We start from the raw sequence: 16,402 nt of genomic DNA on the forward strand, positions 1-16,402 counted from the left end.
GTCAAAAAGTGTTACGGAGACAAGTTGGAGTGAATCACCTTTTTCCTATGTCAGTATCGGCAATTCATTGTTCCTCATTCGAAGTTGGTCGTAGTACGGTAGGATAAAATTTTGGGTGTGGCTGCTTGAGTAACAACTCGTGAAATTGATCTTTCTCTGAACTACTTAAGTTGAATGATTCTGACAAGACTTTTCTGCTCTACCGTCATTTTCGTTGGATGTTTGTGTCCGCATTGGATTTCGGAAGCATTTTTGGTCGTGAAGAGGGACGACAGTGGAGATTTGTGCTTCATGCATCTTTTAAAGCTTTCAAAGTTTCCACTTACCGGCACGTTCTGTCGGTGCGCTTCACTGCTTCCAGAAGCCGCAGGTTGAGAGATTCCAAAGGGTCCCTCAAGCAGTGTGACGTTGCTCTTCGCAAGGAATCCTGGTCAGCTGTGTGACGTAGGACGTTGCTCCAAGTACACGGAAGACGCCCGCAGCTTCTATGTGGCTTTGTGCGCTGGGAGCCTCCCGGCTGCGCGTTTCAAGGAGTTGTAATGGTGACGTAAGACGCTTCGTTGAACCCACGGAAGACGTCTTTCTTTACACGTTGTGAGTCATCTGACCGCTCGTTTACGATTTCAATGACAATTTCTTAACAGACACTTGCTCAAGGTAACTTTGGTCCTTTGACATATTTAATTGACTTTCTTCTCTTTCATCATTCGGATCGTCTGCCTCAACAGGACTATGGGCCAGATGTAGGAGCCCTAATACCGGTCGGTAACTGCCGATTTCGGACGTTACCGACCGGTATTTGGCTTTTGAGATGTAGGGGGCCTATTCAGTAATTTTACCGATTCGGTAAATATACCGATTCGGTAAAATACTGAATCGGTATATTTACCAAATCGGTAAATCCATATGTAGCTGGCACTCCTAAGAGTGCCACAGGCCCTTAAGAGTCGGTATTTTACCACACAATCCTATTGTGTGGTAAAATACCGAATTCAGGTGTGCATGCACATCTGTGCATGCACACCTGTGGCATGTGACACACAGACATTCCCTTGGGGCATGTATGTGTGCCACATGTCACACAAGCCTGTACTTGGGGTGCTAGAGGGTGTCAAAGTGACACCCCCTGCACCCTTGCAGGATTCGGTATTTACCGATTCGGTAAATACCGAATTGGTATTTCCCATTGATTCCTATGGGCTTCAAAGCCCATAAGAATCAATGGGCAATACCGATTCGGTATTTACCGAATCGGTGAATACCGAATCTTAAAGATTCGGTAATTGTGTTTAAAAAAATTACCTACATCTGCCTCCTTCTAATTTACCGATTCATAAATACCGAATCGGTAAAATTCAGTATTTATGAATCAGTAAATTAGATTTACCTACATCTAGCCCTATGTGTTGTTATTTTTTTTCTCACTTTAGTTCAGCCGAAGCATTCTGTAAGTGCTTGATTAACTAAATAGGGGTGGGTTTTGCATGTAACTAGGTGTCAACTTTATTTATTTTAATATGTCTTCTGTTAAAGAGATCACTCAACCTCCACCCTTTCTGGATAAACCTGGTAAACCGACTCTTTTATGGTCAGAGTGGTTAAGTTTATTCCAGAATCATTTGGTAGCTATTGATGCCAGCGACTATGCCCCACCTCGTAAATTTGTGTTGTTATTTGGCAGTTTAGGGCTTGCTGCTCAAAGTATTTTTAACAGTCTTACCCCTATTCCTCCTCCTGTAGGTCAGTCGGGGGACAGGCAATGAAATGTGTATCTTGAAGCTTTAGCGAGATTAAAAAAGCAATTTGATGAGTTCCGAATGTTATGCTACAAAGGCATAATTTTTACAAATGGAAACAAAAGGAGGACGAGAAAATAGAGGAGTACGTGGCTGCTTTAGGAGTTCCAGCTATTTCATGATTTTGGTCCGCTCTTGGATAATTATATTAGGGACCAGCTTGTGTTTAATTGCGCTTCTGCTAAAATTAAAGAAAGAATACTTAGCTGTAAAAATCCTTCTTTGTCAAAGGTGATTGACCTAGCTTTAAGCTTTGAAAGGTCAGTTTTATCTACTAAATCAATGTCGTCTGATACAAATTCTAAGGTCAGTCTAGTGTCCGATGGGAGTGAGGAGGAAGGCTTGTATGCTGTGGGTAACAAAGATAAAGCAACATTTCCTCAGAATAAAGGTCAAAACTTTTGTTTCAGATGTGGTTGAAAATTCCACATTGGTAATTTTAAAGGCTGTCCTGCTTTGGGTAAACGTTGTTCAGTTTGCAAAAGAGTGGGACATTTTCAAAAAGTGAGCAGATTCCAAAAACAGAGTATCAAAATTAACAATGTGGATTGGGAAGATTGTTCTGAATCCATGGACAATCTACTTTTAACTTTAGACATGGAAGGAGAGGAAATTAAAGGTCCTTTATGTACTGCAACTATCAACTGAGTCCAGCTACAAGTGATGGCAGATTCTGGATCGCACATCACGATTCTTCGGGATTCTACGTTCTTTGAGAAGTGGGGCAAGGAAATTATACTTTTGGAAACTGATGTGAACCCTAAAGCTTTTGGGGAAAAATATATTGATAAGCTGGGGTTCATCATGGGTAATGTTGAAATTTTGGAGAGGTCCATATGTACGAAAATATACGTGGCAATAAAAGGTAAAAATATTGTGGGGTGGAAGGACCTTGCCAGAATGGGATTGTATTTGGTTCCGGGAGATGAAAACCCGATAAGAGCAAGAGACTTGCCTATTTGTTGTATTGAAAATATGATGATTGATCGTGGTGACCTGATAAAAGAGTTTAAAGGGGTTTTTAGTAACAAGGTGGAGGGAATGGAACATAAAATCAGACTTCTTCCTAATGCTTCACCTATAGCACACAAGGTTCGTAACGTACCGTTAAGTGTAAGGTCTGAATTAAAGAAAATGCGGGATGATTTGTGTGAACAGGAGATTATCCAACCAACAGAATCGTCTCAATGGATCGCCCCAATTGTGGTCGCACGAAAAAAGAATAACGAAATTAGGTTATGTGCAGACCTCAGCGGTTTGAACAAGAACATTAAGTTGGATTGCCATCTCCTTCCCAAAAATTCAGGAGTTATTGGCAAATTTGAGGGGGTGAAGTGGTTCTCTTTAATAGACCTGAAATCCGCGCACCATCAAGTCCCATTGACCAAAGACTCTCAGGAATTAACCACTTTCGTCACTCCGTTCGGGGCGTTCAAATTTTTGAGACTCCCCTTCGGTTTGGCGTCAGCGGCCAGTGTATTCCAAAGGTTGATGGATACTTTATTTAAGGATTTGAAGGGGGTCCAGGCTTATCTGGATGATATCCTGATTTCTGCTGATAGCCTGGATGAACACAACATTTTGTTGAGGAAGGTTCTCTCAATATTAGGGGAGCAAGGAATGACTATTAGGGAAGATAAATGTTAGTTTGGTGTGCAGGAGCTAGAATACCTAGGGCACACTATATCGCAGGCTGGTATTAAACCAAAATTTTCAGTAATTAAAGCTTTGAAGGAGGCAAAAGCACCCACTGATAAAGATTCTCTTTTCTAGGGCTGGCGGAATATTATGCCAGATTTGTGAGTAATTACGCTCAGGTGGTGGAACCTCTTAGAGTTCTATTAAAGAAGGGTCAAAAATGTGCATGGTCAACTGACTTGGAAGGGACTTTTGATATGGTAAAAGAATTAATTATAGCAGCTCATCCTACGCATGTGTTTTGTGATGATTGTGTTTCTACGATTGCAGTGGACGCGAGTATGAGCGGATTACGCGCAATGTTGAGTCGGGAGGTAAATGGGGTCGAAAAAACGATAGCATTTGCTTCAAGGTCATTAAAGGAGTATGAGAAATGTTACAGCACCATAGACCAGGAAGCTTTAGCCTGTGTGTGGGCAGCCCAGAAGTTCAAAATGTACGTCTGGGGTAGAAGGTTCATAATGTTGTCAGATCACAAGCCTCTCTCTTTTATTTTTAGTAAGGTGTCTGGAAACAATAATTTACCTCCTAGATTGACAAGGTTGGTTTCGAAACTGCAGGAGTACAATTTTAAGTTGAGAAACATTTCTGGAGGAAGGAATTTCCGGGCCAATTGTCTTTCTAGGATGTCGCTGGATAAGGAGGAAGGTGATGATTTAGTGGAAGATGATGTGGAATGTGTGACTTGGGTAGATGTCATTGATGAATTTAAGCTTTCAGTTTCGAAAAATGATTGGATAAGAGCTAGTGAGAAGGATTTAACTTTGTCCAATGTTATGGAGTTTGCGTCTGGGAGATGGCCGGATGTGAGAAATTTGTCGGGGGATCTTAGAACCATGGCTCAAGTGGCGGAAGAGTTGTCTGTAAAGGACAACATCCTGCGTGGGGACAAGGTGGTTCCTCCGTCCAAGTTAAGGAAAGAGATTATTAGGTTAGCTCATATAGGTCACTTAGGGGTGTCAAAGACTTGTATGAGGATAAAATTACATTACTGGTGGCCTGGTTTGGATTCACAGGTAAGGTCAGTTGTGGATAATTGTGAGGAGTGTTTGCTTTTGGATAAGCACTGGAAATTGCCTAGTGTACCTTTACATCCCACTGTTTTTCCAGATTCAGGTTGGGAAAAGGTAGGTTTAGACTTCTCTGGACCTTATAGTGTCTTGCCAGATAAAATGTGATTTTTGATCTTGGCTGTGGACTACTTTTCGAAGTGGTTATATTATGTTATGTTTAACTCGGTAAAATACTGAATCGGTATATTTACCAAATCGGTAAATCCATATGTAGCTGGCACTCCTAAGAGTGCCACAGGCCCTTAAGAGTCGGTATTTTACCACACAATCCTATTGTGTGGTAAAATACCGAATTCAGGTGTGCATGCACATCTGTGCATGCACACCTGTGGCATGTGACACACAGACATTCCCTTGGGGCATGTATGTGTGCCACATGTCACACAAGCCTGTACTTGGGGTGCTAGAGGGTGTCAAAGTGACACCCCCTGCACCCTTGCAGGATTCGGTATTTACCGATTCGGTAAATACCGAATTGGTATTTCCCATTGATTCCTATGGGCTTCAAGGCCCATAGGAATCAATGGGCAATACCGATTCGGTATTTACCGAATCGGTGAATACCGAATCTTAAAGATTCGGTAATTGTGTTAAAAAAAATTACCTACATCTGCCTCCTTCTAATTTACCGATTCATAAATACCGAATCGGTAAAATTCAGTATTTATGAATCAGTAAATTAGATTTACCTACATCTAGCCCTATGTGTTGTTATTTTTTTTCTCACTTTAGTTCAGCTGAAGCATTCTGTAAGTGCTTGATTAACTAAATAGGGGTGGGTTTTGCATGTAACTAGGTGCCAACTTTATTTATTTTAATATGTCTTCTGTTAAAGAGATCACTCAACCTCCACCTTTCTGGATAAACCTGGTAAACCGACTCTTTTATGGTCAGAGTGGTTAAGTTTATTCCAGAATCATTTGGTAGCTATTGATGCCAGCGACTATGCCCCACCTCGTAAATTTGTGTTGTTATTTGGCAGTTTAGGGCTTGCTGCTCAAAGTATTTTTAACAGTCTTACCCCTATTCCTCCTCCTGTAGGTCAGTCGGGGGACAGGCAATGAAATGTGTATCTTGAAGCTTTAGCGAGATTAAAAAAGCAATTTGATGAGTTCCGAATGTTATGCTACAAAGGCATAATTTTTACAAATGGAAACAAAAGGAGGACGAGAAAATAGAGGAGTACGTGGCTGCTTTAGGAGTTCCAGCTATTTCATGATTTTGGTCCGCTCTTGGATAATTATATTAGGGACCAGCTTGTGTTTAATTGCGCTTCTGCAAAAATTAAAGAAAGAATACTTAGCTGTAAAAATCCTTCTTTGTCAAAGGTGATTGGCCTAGCTTTAAGCTTTGAAAGGTCAGTTTTATCTACTAAATCAATGTCGTCTGATACAAATTCTAAGGTCAGTCTAGTGTCCGATGGGAGTGAGGAGGAAGGCTTGTATGCTGTGGGTAACAAAGATAAAGCAACATTTCCTCAGAATAAAGGTCAAAACTTTTGTTTCAGATGTGATTCAAAATTCCACATTGGTAATTTTAAAGGCTGTCCTGCTTTGGGTAAACGTTGTTCAGTTTGCAAAAGAGTGGGACATTTTCAAAAAGTGAGCAGATTCCAAAAACAGAGTATCAAAATTAACAATGTGGATTGGGAAGATTGTTCTGAATCCATGGACAATCTACTTTTAACTTTAGACATGGAAGGAGAGGAAATTAAAGGTCCTTTATGTACTGCAACTATCAACTGAGTCCAGCTACAAGTGATGGCAGATTCTGGATCGCACATCACGATTCTTCGGGATTCTACGTTCTTTGAGAAGTGGGGCAAGGAAATTATACTTTTGGAAACTGATGTGAACCCTAAAGCTTTTGGGGAAAAATATATTGATAAGCTGGGGTTCATCATGGGTAATGTTGAAATTTTGGAGAGGTCCATATGTACGAAAATATACGTGGCAATCAAAGGTAAAAATATTGTGGGGTGGAAGGACCTTGCCAGAATGGGATTGTATTTGGTTCCGGGAGATGAAAACCCGATAAGAGCAAGAGACTTGCCTATTTGTTGCATTGAAAATATGATGATTGATCGTGGTGACCTGATAAAAGAGTTTAAAGGGGTTTTTAGTAACAAGGTGGAGGGAATGGAACATAAAATCAGACTTCTTCCTAATGCTTCACCTATAGCACACAAGGTTCGTAACGTACCGTTAAGTGTAAGGTATGAACTAAAGAAAATGCGGGATGATTTGTGTGAACAGGAGATTATCCAACCAACAGAATCGTCTCAATGGATCGCCCCAATTGTGGTCGCACGAAAAAAGAATAACGAAATTAGGTTATGTGCAGACCTCAGCGGTTTGAACAAGAACATTAAGTTCGATTGCCATCTCCTTCCCAAAATTCAGGAGTTATTGGCAAATTTGAGGGGGGCGAAGTGGTTCTCTTTAATAGACCTGAAATCCGCGCACCATCAAGTTCCATTGACCAAAGACTCTCAGGAATTAACCACTTTCGTCACTCCGTTCGGGGCGTTCACATTTTTGAGACTCCCCTTCGGTTTGGCGTCAGCGGCCAGTGTATTCCAAAGGTTGATGGATACTTTATTTAAGGATTTGAAGGGGGTCCAGGCTTATCTGGATGATATCCTGATTTCTGCTGATAGCCTGGATGAACACAACATTTTGTTGAGGAAGGTTCTCTCAATATTAGGGGAGCAAGGAATGACTATTAGGGAAGATAAATGTTAGTTTGGTGTGCAGGAGCTAGAATACCTAGGGCACACTATATCGCAGGCTGGTATTAAACCAAAATTTTCAGTAATTAAAGCTTTGAAGGAGGCAAAAGCACCCACTGATAAAGATTCTCTTTTCTAGGGCTGGCGGAATATTATGCCAGATTTGTGAGTAATTACGCTCAGGTGGTGGAACCTCTTAGAGTTCTATTAAAGAAGGGTCAAAAATGTGCATGGTCAACTGACTTGGAATGGACTTTTGATATGGTAAAAGAATTAATTATAGCAGCTCATCCTACGCATGTGTTTTGTGATGATTGTGTTTCTACGATTGCAGTGGACGCGAGTATGAGCGGATTAGGCGCAATGTTGAGTCGGGAGGTAAATGGGGTCGAAAAAACGATAGCATTTGCTTCAAGGTCATTAAAGGAGTATGAGAAACGTTACAGCACCATAGACCGGGAAGCTTTAGCCTGTGTGTGGGCAGCCCAGAAGTTCAAAATGTACGTCTGGGGTAGAAGGTTCATAATGTTGTCAGATCACAAGCCTCTCTCTTTTATTTTTAGTAAGGTGTCTGGAAACAATAATTTACCTCCTAGATTGACAAGGTTGGTTTCGAAACTGCAGGAGTACAATTTTAAGTTGAGAAACATTTCTGGAGGAAGGAATTTCCAGGCCAATTGTCTTTCTAGGATGTCGCTGGATAAGGAGGAAGGTGATGATTTAGTGGAAGATGATGTGGAATGTGTGACTTGGGTAGATGTCATTGATGAATTTAAGCTTTCAGTTTCGAAAAATGATTGGATAAGAGCTAGTGAGAAGGATTTAACTTTGTCCAATGTTATGGAGTTTGCGTCTGGGAGATGGCCGGATGTGAGAAATTTGTCGGGGGATCTAAGAACCATGGCTCAAGTGGCGGAAGAGTTGTCTGTAAAGGACAACATCCTGCGTGGGGACAAGGTGGTTCCTCCGTCCAAGTTAAGGAAAGAGATTATTAGGTTAGCTCATATAGGTCACTTACGGGTGTCAAAGACTTGTATGAGGATAAAATTACATTACTGGTGGCCTGGTTTGGATTCACAGGTAAGGTCAGTTGTGGATAATTGTGAGGAGTGTTTGCTTTTGGATAAGCACTGGAAATTGCCTAGTGTACCTTTACATCCCACTGTTTTTCCAGATTCAGGTTGGGAAAAGGTAGGTTTAGACTTCTCTGGACCTTATAGTGTCTTGCCAGATAATATGTGATTTTTGATCTTGGCTGTGGACTACTTTTCGAAGTGGTTATATTATGTTATGTTATGTTATTTAATCTTTTGTATAGCGCAACGGTTACTCAAAAAGAGTGTCCCGGCGCTTTAGGTAAGGGGAACTGATTTCTGAATAACACAACACAGTTAAAAAGGTTGAAAAGCAAACAGACAAAAAGAGAGGAACTGCTAGCAAACCTATGGGGTAAACAGCCAAGTTTTAAGACCTCTTCTAAAATCAAGGAGAGTAGTCGCCCCCCGCAGTAGGAGCGGTAGTGAATTCCACATCTGTGGAGCCAACAAACTGAAGGAGCGGCCGCCCAGGCGAGCCCTCTTAACATGCGGAACGGCGGCCAAAAGTAGAGATTCAGACCTCAGCGAGCGGGCCGGGTGATAAAAGGCCAGTCTTTTTTGGAGATGTTTTGCTCCCACGGCATGGAGCGCCTTGTAGGCCAAAGTCATAGCCTTAAAGGCGATCCGTTTGCGGATGGGTAGCCAGTGCAGCGTCACCAATAACCCGGAGACGCTGGTACGTCTATTTAGGCCAAAGATGGCCCTGGCCGCCGCGTTCTGCGCAACTTGGAGCCGCTGCAAGAGGTACTCTGGCAGGCCCAGGTAAAGAATGTTGGCATAATCCAACCTGGAGCCTATCAGAGCCTGCACAGTCAGCCTCCTGTGCTCCTCTGACAAGAGAGGCAGAAACCTCCGCAACATTTTTAAAAGGCCGAAGCAGGTGCCGGTCACCCCCAGGATCTGGGCTTTCATCGTCAGCCCCTTGTCCATCTTGACCCCCAAGTTTTTAGCCATGGGGGAAGAACCGGACGGAGGGAACATGTCGATGGGCCACCAGGCCTGCCAGCTAGGCTCCGAATCGCACCCGAAGAAGAGTACCTCAGATTTGTCGGAATTGCACTTGAGGCTGTTTAGTTGGAACCATGTGAACACAGCCCCAAGGCAATTCCGAATACTCTCCCCGTCAAAGTCAGCCCCTCTCTCGCAAGAGAAGAGGAGCTGGGTGTCGTCGGCATACGACACGATCCGGGCACCAAACGACTCCGCCACCGCCGCCAAAGGGGTCATAAAGATGTTAAAAAGGGTTGGGCTCAATATAGAGCCCTGAGGGACCCCAACTCCCAAAGGCGGCATCACAGCTGTGTCAGATGATGTCCAGACCGTTTGTCGGCGGCCGGCTAAAAAAGACGAAAACCATCTGAGCACCGTCCCCCGAAGACCAATCTCAAAGAGTCTTGCGAGCAGGCCCTCATGGGGGACGGTGTCAAAAGCCGCCGACAAATCCAACAACACCAACATGACTTTGCCCCCGGTATCCAACACCCCTTTGATGGTTTCAGAAACCTCAAGGAGCGCGGTCTCGGTGCTACGATTTGAACGGAAGCCCGACTGGGAGTCATGTAAGATCTCATGGGACTCCAGAAAATTGGAGAGCACCGACTGAACGTGCTTCTCCAAGATTTTTACAAGGGCCGGCAGCAGCGAAATTGGCCTGTAATTGGCTGGAGCTTTCGGGTCAAGTCCCGGCTTTTTCAGCAACGGGATGACCATTGCCTGCTTCCACACTGGCGGAACCACTCCCAGACTCAACGAAAGGTTGAGAAGAGGGTGCGCCAGTGGATTAACCACCTCCGCCAATTTACCCAAGAGCTTAGCAGGGCAGGGGTCAAGCGGAGACCCAGATTTTAAATTGCCCATAAGCGCTAAGGAGGCGGGGGCTGGCAAAGATGGATGTCTTGCCAGATAATATGTGATTTTTGATCTTGGCTGTGGACTACTTTTCGAAGTGGTTATATTATAAATTTGTGGATGCTCCTAATTCGGATAACACAATTACGTTTTTGAAGAAGCTCTTCAGGTTGGAGGGGGCTCCCAAATTTTTGGTGACGGGCAATGGTACTCACTTTGTTTCAGAGAAAATGTGTAAATTCTTGAAGGCTCAAGATATCTAACAACTCAGGTTGGCGCTTTATTCTCCAGCCCCTAATGGTCTGGTTGAACGTGGCAATAAGGTTGTGAAAGAGGGTATTCAAATGGCTGTGTCTTTAGGTTTGGATGTAGGGACCTTTATTGAGGAGAAGGTTTGGAATTATAACACGTCTCCGCATTGCACTACACCTTTTGAGTTGCTTGGAGGAAGGAAGGTACATTCATCTCTGTTTCCCGCTTGGTTAGACAAAAAATTTCCTGGTGTGGGGAAGGTGAGAGAAAATGGAAAATAGCTGAAGTGGTCAGGCAAAAACAGGAAATTATGAAAGAAAATGTGATGGGAAGAGGTGTACTGATTCGCAAAGTGTTACGTTTGGAGACTGTGTGATTATAAAGAAACCTTTTAGAGTTTCAAAAGAAAATTCTATTTTTTCTAGGCCTGTCTGTGCAAGTAGTTAAAATTAGTAAAGGTGCAGTTTTCTTAGGGGAAAAATTTTGGTGGAGTGTGAGGCATCTGGTAAAAATGTCCGAAAAACAAGCCTTAATGGTTAACAGACTCAAAAGCAGGGGGATTGCGGTTAATTGTAGTTGGTCTCACTGGTTAGCGCCTAGTACTGGTGGTGGGAACGTGAATGCTTCCACTTCCAATGCTCCCGTTTCCAAACAGCCTTCCACTTCTTTGGGTTCACATGCTACTACTTCCATTCAGCCTTCTACTTCTACTTCTACTTCTTTCAACAGGAATGGTAGGTTCATGAAGGCTCCAGCTAGGTTTAACAATTTTGTTAGGTATTAGGGGAATGTTTTATTAATTTGTTTGTTTGTTCTGATAAGGGGGAAGGTGATGTAATAGAATGTGATTTAATGTTGATTTAATTAATTTGCGAATTGTTATGTGGTTGTTATTCTATGTCTCTTTAAGAGCCTGTATTCCTTTGAATGGCTCAGAGTGTTCCTGGCTCGAGGTTCGCTCAGTGACTTCAGTTACTGAGTGAACTCCGGCCAGAGAGGGCGCATTTGTCGTTGGTGAATTACTTGGAATAAACTACTTCTTAAATCTTCAAGAAGACTGTGGACATTCTGCTTATTACGTGGACTTAGTACGTCACAGAGCAGGGTCCAGGGGCGCAACTAGGTCTTAATTTCGGGGGGGGCTAACATGGCAGATGAAGGGGCGTGGCTAATGTAAATCAATGGGGCGGAGCTAAAATGGCAGATAATCAGGATCGGTTAATGCTCAGGTCAAGCTGAGAAAAAAATGTGGTGAATTCTGCATTTGAAACTGGACAACAATTAAAGCACACATTTTTGTTAGTTCGATGCATTGCCCCCCAAAACCCATACTCACCCTGAATCTTAAAATTACCCCTGGCACACCAAAACACATACCCACGCTGAACCCTAAAATTAACCCCCTCACACCCTAAAAACCCATACCCGCCCTGAAATCTATAATTACCCTGGCACCCCAAAACCCATACCCATCCCTAAAATTATCCCTCCCCGGCACCCCAAAACCCATACCCACCCCACACCCTAAAATTACCCCCTGGTACCCCAAAACCCAATACCACCCTGAACCCTAAAATCACCCCCCTGGAGCCCCAAAACCCATACCCGCCCTGAACCTTAAATTACCCCTGGCACCCCAGAAACCATACCCATGCTGAACCATAAATTCCCCCTTGCACCCCAAAATCCAAACCCACCCTGAACCTTAACATTACCCCAGGCACCCCAAAACCCATACCCGTGCTGAACCATAAATTCCCATCTGGCACCCCATAACCCATACCCACCATGAACCCTAAAATAGCCCCCTGACATCCCAAACCCACACCTGCCCTAAACCCTAAAATTACCCCTGGCACTATAAAACACATACCCACGCTGAACCCTAAAATTAATCCCATGGCACCTCAAAACCCACACCCACCCTGAACCTTAAAATTACCCCTGGCACCCACAAACCCCATACCCATGCTGAACTTTAAATGCCCCCCGGCAACCCATAACCCACACCCTCCCTGAACCATAAATTTCCCACTGGCACCCCATAACCCATACCCACCCTGAACCTTAAAATTGCCCCCTGACACCCCAAAACCCACACCTGCCCTGAACCCTAAAATTACCCCTGGCACACCAAAACACATACCCACGCTGAACCCTAAAATGTCCCCTGGCATCCCATAACCCATACCCACCCTGAACCCTAAAGTAGCCCCCTGACATCCCAAAACCCACACCTGCCCTAAACCCTAAAATTACCCCTGGCACTATAAAACACATACTCACGCTGAACCCTAAAATTAATCCCATGGCACCCCAAAACCCACACCCACCCTGTACCTTAAAATTACCCCTGGCACCCCAAACCCCATACCCATGCTGAACCTTAAATGCCCCCTGGCAACCCATAACCCACACCCTCCCTGAACCATAAATTCCCCGCTGGCACCCCATAACCCATACCCACCCTGAACCCTAAAATTGCCCCCTGAAACCCCAAAACCCACACCTACCCTAAACCCTAAAATTACCCCTGGCACACCAAAACACATACCCACGCTGAACCCTAAAATGTCCCCTGGCACCCCATACCCACCCTGAACCCTAAAATAGCCCCCTGACATCCCAAAACCCACACCTGCCCTAAACCCTAAAATTACCCCTGGCACCCCAAAACCCATACCCATGCTGAACCATAAACTCCCCCCGGCACCCCATACCCATACCCACCCTGAACCATAAATTCCCCCCTGGCACCCCATAACCCATACCCACCTGAACCCTAAAATTGCCCCCTGACACCCCAAAACCCACACCTGCCCTGAACCCTAAAATTACCCCTGGCACACCAAAACACATACCCACGCTGAACCCTAAAATGTCCCCTGGCACCCCAAAACCCATACCTACCCTGAACCCTAAAATTGCCCCCTGGAGCCCCAAAACCCATACCCGCTCAGAACCCTAAAATTACCCCCTGGCACCCCAATCCGTAACCCACCCGTAACCCACCCTGAACCATAAAATTACTCACTGGCACCCTAAAACCCACACCCACCCTGAACTCTAAAATTACCCACTAGCACCCCCAAAAAAAATGAACACTACAAACTTACACTACATTTGCATATTTGGAGGGGACTTTCCTCTTTGACGTTTCTATGTATGTAAGTCAAGAACAACATTCACAGTAACCTAGATATGCAGGCAGTAGGTAATGCTGTGCTGAAAAATGCATTAAAGTTACTGGAACTTACACAAAAAACTGCTGCCTGCTCTTCTGATACTATACTGTGGAGTCTGGCTGATCAGCAGCACTGTGTCCTGGCATCCAGCCCCTCCCGAAGGTCTCACTGTTTAGATCAATGTGGGTCAAATGCACAGACAGCATGGGGAAAGGGATGGCCAGTGCAGGTGAAGCTTTTCCTTTGTAAATTAATTCCTGCTGGCGTCATAGGGTTTGCTGTCTGTGCACTTGTATGGAATACACATCTATACAAGTGCACAGACAGCACACCCTGGGCTAAGATGCCAGCAGAAATTCCTTTACAAAGGAAAAGCATCACCTTAACTGGCCATGCCTTCCCCCTGCTGTGCACATCTTCACACCCCATGCTCACAACCCATCAAGTGCTTAGGTGAAATCCCTGCCTTCAGGCAAGGATTTCACCTCTGCGCCACTCTAAAGGAAACACAAGAGGCCAGGGCAGGGGGGTTCACACGCTGAAACTGTTCAGAGGCTGGCTGTCTGGCTCAGGCTGCTGGGCCTCTCAGAAAGCATTTACAAAATCACATTCTCGGATCGGATGCGCAGCCTTCTTGCACCATTTCAGTGCGTGTAATCTTAGCCCAGGCAGAGGAGGCGACGGGGGGGGGAGGGGCTGAAGCCCGGTGAGCCCAATGGGTGTTGCGCGCCTGGCAGGGTCCCAAATTTAATATGCCTGACAAGAAACGAAGACTCCAACTAAAATTGCCTCAGGAAACGAGGCCAATGACGTCAGGATGTCGGAGTCTTGATGATGCTCGAGTGCGGGGCTACGATTTCGAACACACACTCCGCGCACAACTGGTCGCCCCCGAAATGGAAATGGAAAGGAAGTACCTGGATAGGGCCCCTCGAAGATATGGAAGGCCAAGGAGACTCCAAGGCCAGGAACGGTACCGATGGCAAAACAGCAGGGCAGAGATGCGCATGCGAGTCTTCCCCCGAGATCCAAAAGAAAATGAAAAGGCAACACGTGGAGGACTCCTCCTTTCCCAGTCCACCTCATCGCCACTACAAGGACACGATCTAGGTAAGTGGAAAAGGCCATTTTAAGTACGAGATAGACAGGACGAGTGTACAGCATCCATCTCGACCGACAGCCACCACCTGTCTCCAACCGCCTCAATTCCGCAGTTCCATTCCCTTGACAACCCCATGGATCCACAGAATGTGAGGACCAAACAAGTCTAGTCGACAGCAATTCGATCTTCCATTGTTCAAGTCATCATCAATACAGAACAATAATTGAGCACAGGGAAAAGAGGTTGCTGCACAAAAGAAGAAAAAAAAAGGATATTCCTTGCATGCATTTTTCATTATCAGGCATCCCCATGTGGAATAACCTGGTTCTGGTGTTATACAATTTAATTACATCTCAGGCTTCAAAAACGTACTCGTTGCTATTGCATACTGTGGATCCACAATTGATATCTTGCCAGGTTAAGCATATATCTCTACAGGCTCCCTGCCAGCTTCCCCATGGCGTATCTTAATTGTAATAAATATTGGTTCCACAATTGATTTACAGTAGGGTCTTCTTAGAAAGAGGCTGTAAGTTAGTGACATTCCATTTGAGAAGTTTCAATTTATTTTAAAGCTACTCTTTACTCAAAAGAGTGTCATTTATTTTCAGTGCACTTCATTGCTTGGTTTTACTCAGGAGAAAGTGTCACATTTAGCAGATTAACGTCACTAATAAGGGCACCGAAAGCATGGAAATGTCACACAAGCAAAGTGAAAAATTGGCAGTTATGTGTACTTTTGCAAGAATCTGTGAACTCATGAAATGAACATGCCGAAAAAATATCTATTTTCTGTCGTTGACTGAAGAAGAGTTTGAATAGCAAGTGGAATCCCTAGAGTTAACTCTGCTCCGAGGATGCCTGTGTTAGACGTACACCGATGGCCACAAGGACACGTATCTTTAACGCGCAAATACGTGTACAGGTGACGGGTTCATTATTTCACGCACCATTGTCGACGGAGTATCCGGGCGTCGGACTGAGGGAAGGACGCACAGGTGGATTTTTTCACAGCGTGACAGACACTGCTCTGGTTGGCAGCATCGCCGCTGTTTGTTTGCCAGCCCGGGGCTGGTTATTCCGTCATCGCTTCTCTGGCTCAACGAAGACTGTCTGTCAGACCGGGAGCGAGCGGACTGCTTCGCAGTCGCGAGCCTTCCTGTGATTGGTTGGTGCTTCGGTGAGGTAGGGTTCCGGTAGTTACAAGGAGACATGGCGCGCCCGCGACCCCGAGACTACAAGTCTGGAGAGCTGGTGTTCGCCAAGATGAAGGGCTATCCCCACTGGCCTGCCAGGGTGAGTACGGAGGCTGGTGGTGCTTATGGAGCAGGAAGGAGGGATGGAAGGAGGGCGGGCGCGGCGCGGCGGTTCAGCAGCCGGCGCTGTAAGATGAGACGCAGCTTTTTCTGCTGTCGCCTGCAGAGCACAGCATCCCCCAGTTCGCAGTTTTCTATTCGTCATCTTTACGAGGAACCCCTCAATGCCCACGTTTTGCCCCAGTCAAGAAACTGCAGAGCTACTTGCTTCAGGGAGAGCGGCATACCCATCCTCAATTTGGGAAGGCCTGCGCGGATGTGCATCAGATCTTGTACCAGCAGGGAGGCAAACCGCACCCTTCCA

General features: G+C 45.0%; 1 protein-coding gene across 1 annotated transcript in view; it reads left to right on the plus strand.

Annotated features, from left to right (window-relative positions):
* The first annotated feature begins 15,742 nt into the window (after positions 1–15,742).
* The window catches only part of HDGFL3 (HDGF like 3), a 304,397-nt gene continuing 303,737 nt past the window's right edge, over positions 15,743–16,402 (plus strand). The window contains exon 1 of the mRNA XM_086958233.1: positions 15,743–16,078. Within this exon, the coding sequence (XP_086814359.1) occupies positions 15,995–16,078 (84 nt within the window). The 5' untranslated portion in view covers positions 15,743–15,994. The remainder of the gene's footprint in view (positions 16,079–16,402) is intronic.

Source organism: Lissotriton vulgaris, chromosome 2_1 (assembly GCF_964263255.1).
Source record: "Lissotriton vulgaris chromosome 2_1, aLisVul1.2, whole genome shotgun sequence".
Classification (NCBI taxonomy): domain Eukaryota; kingdom Metazoa; phylum Chordata; class Amphibia; order Caudata; family Salamandridae; genus Lissotriton; species Lissotriton vulgaris.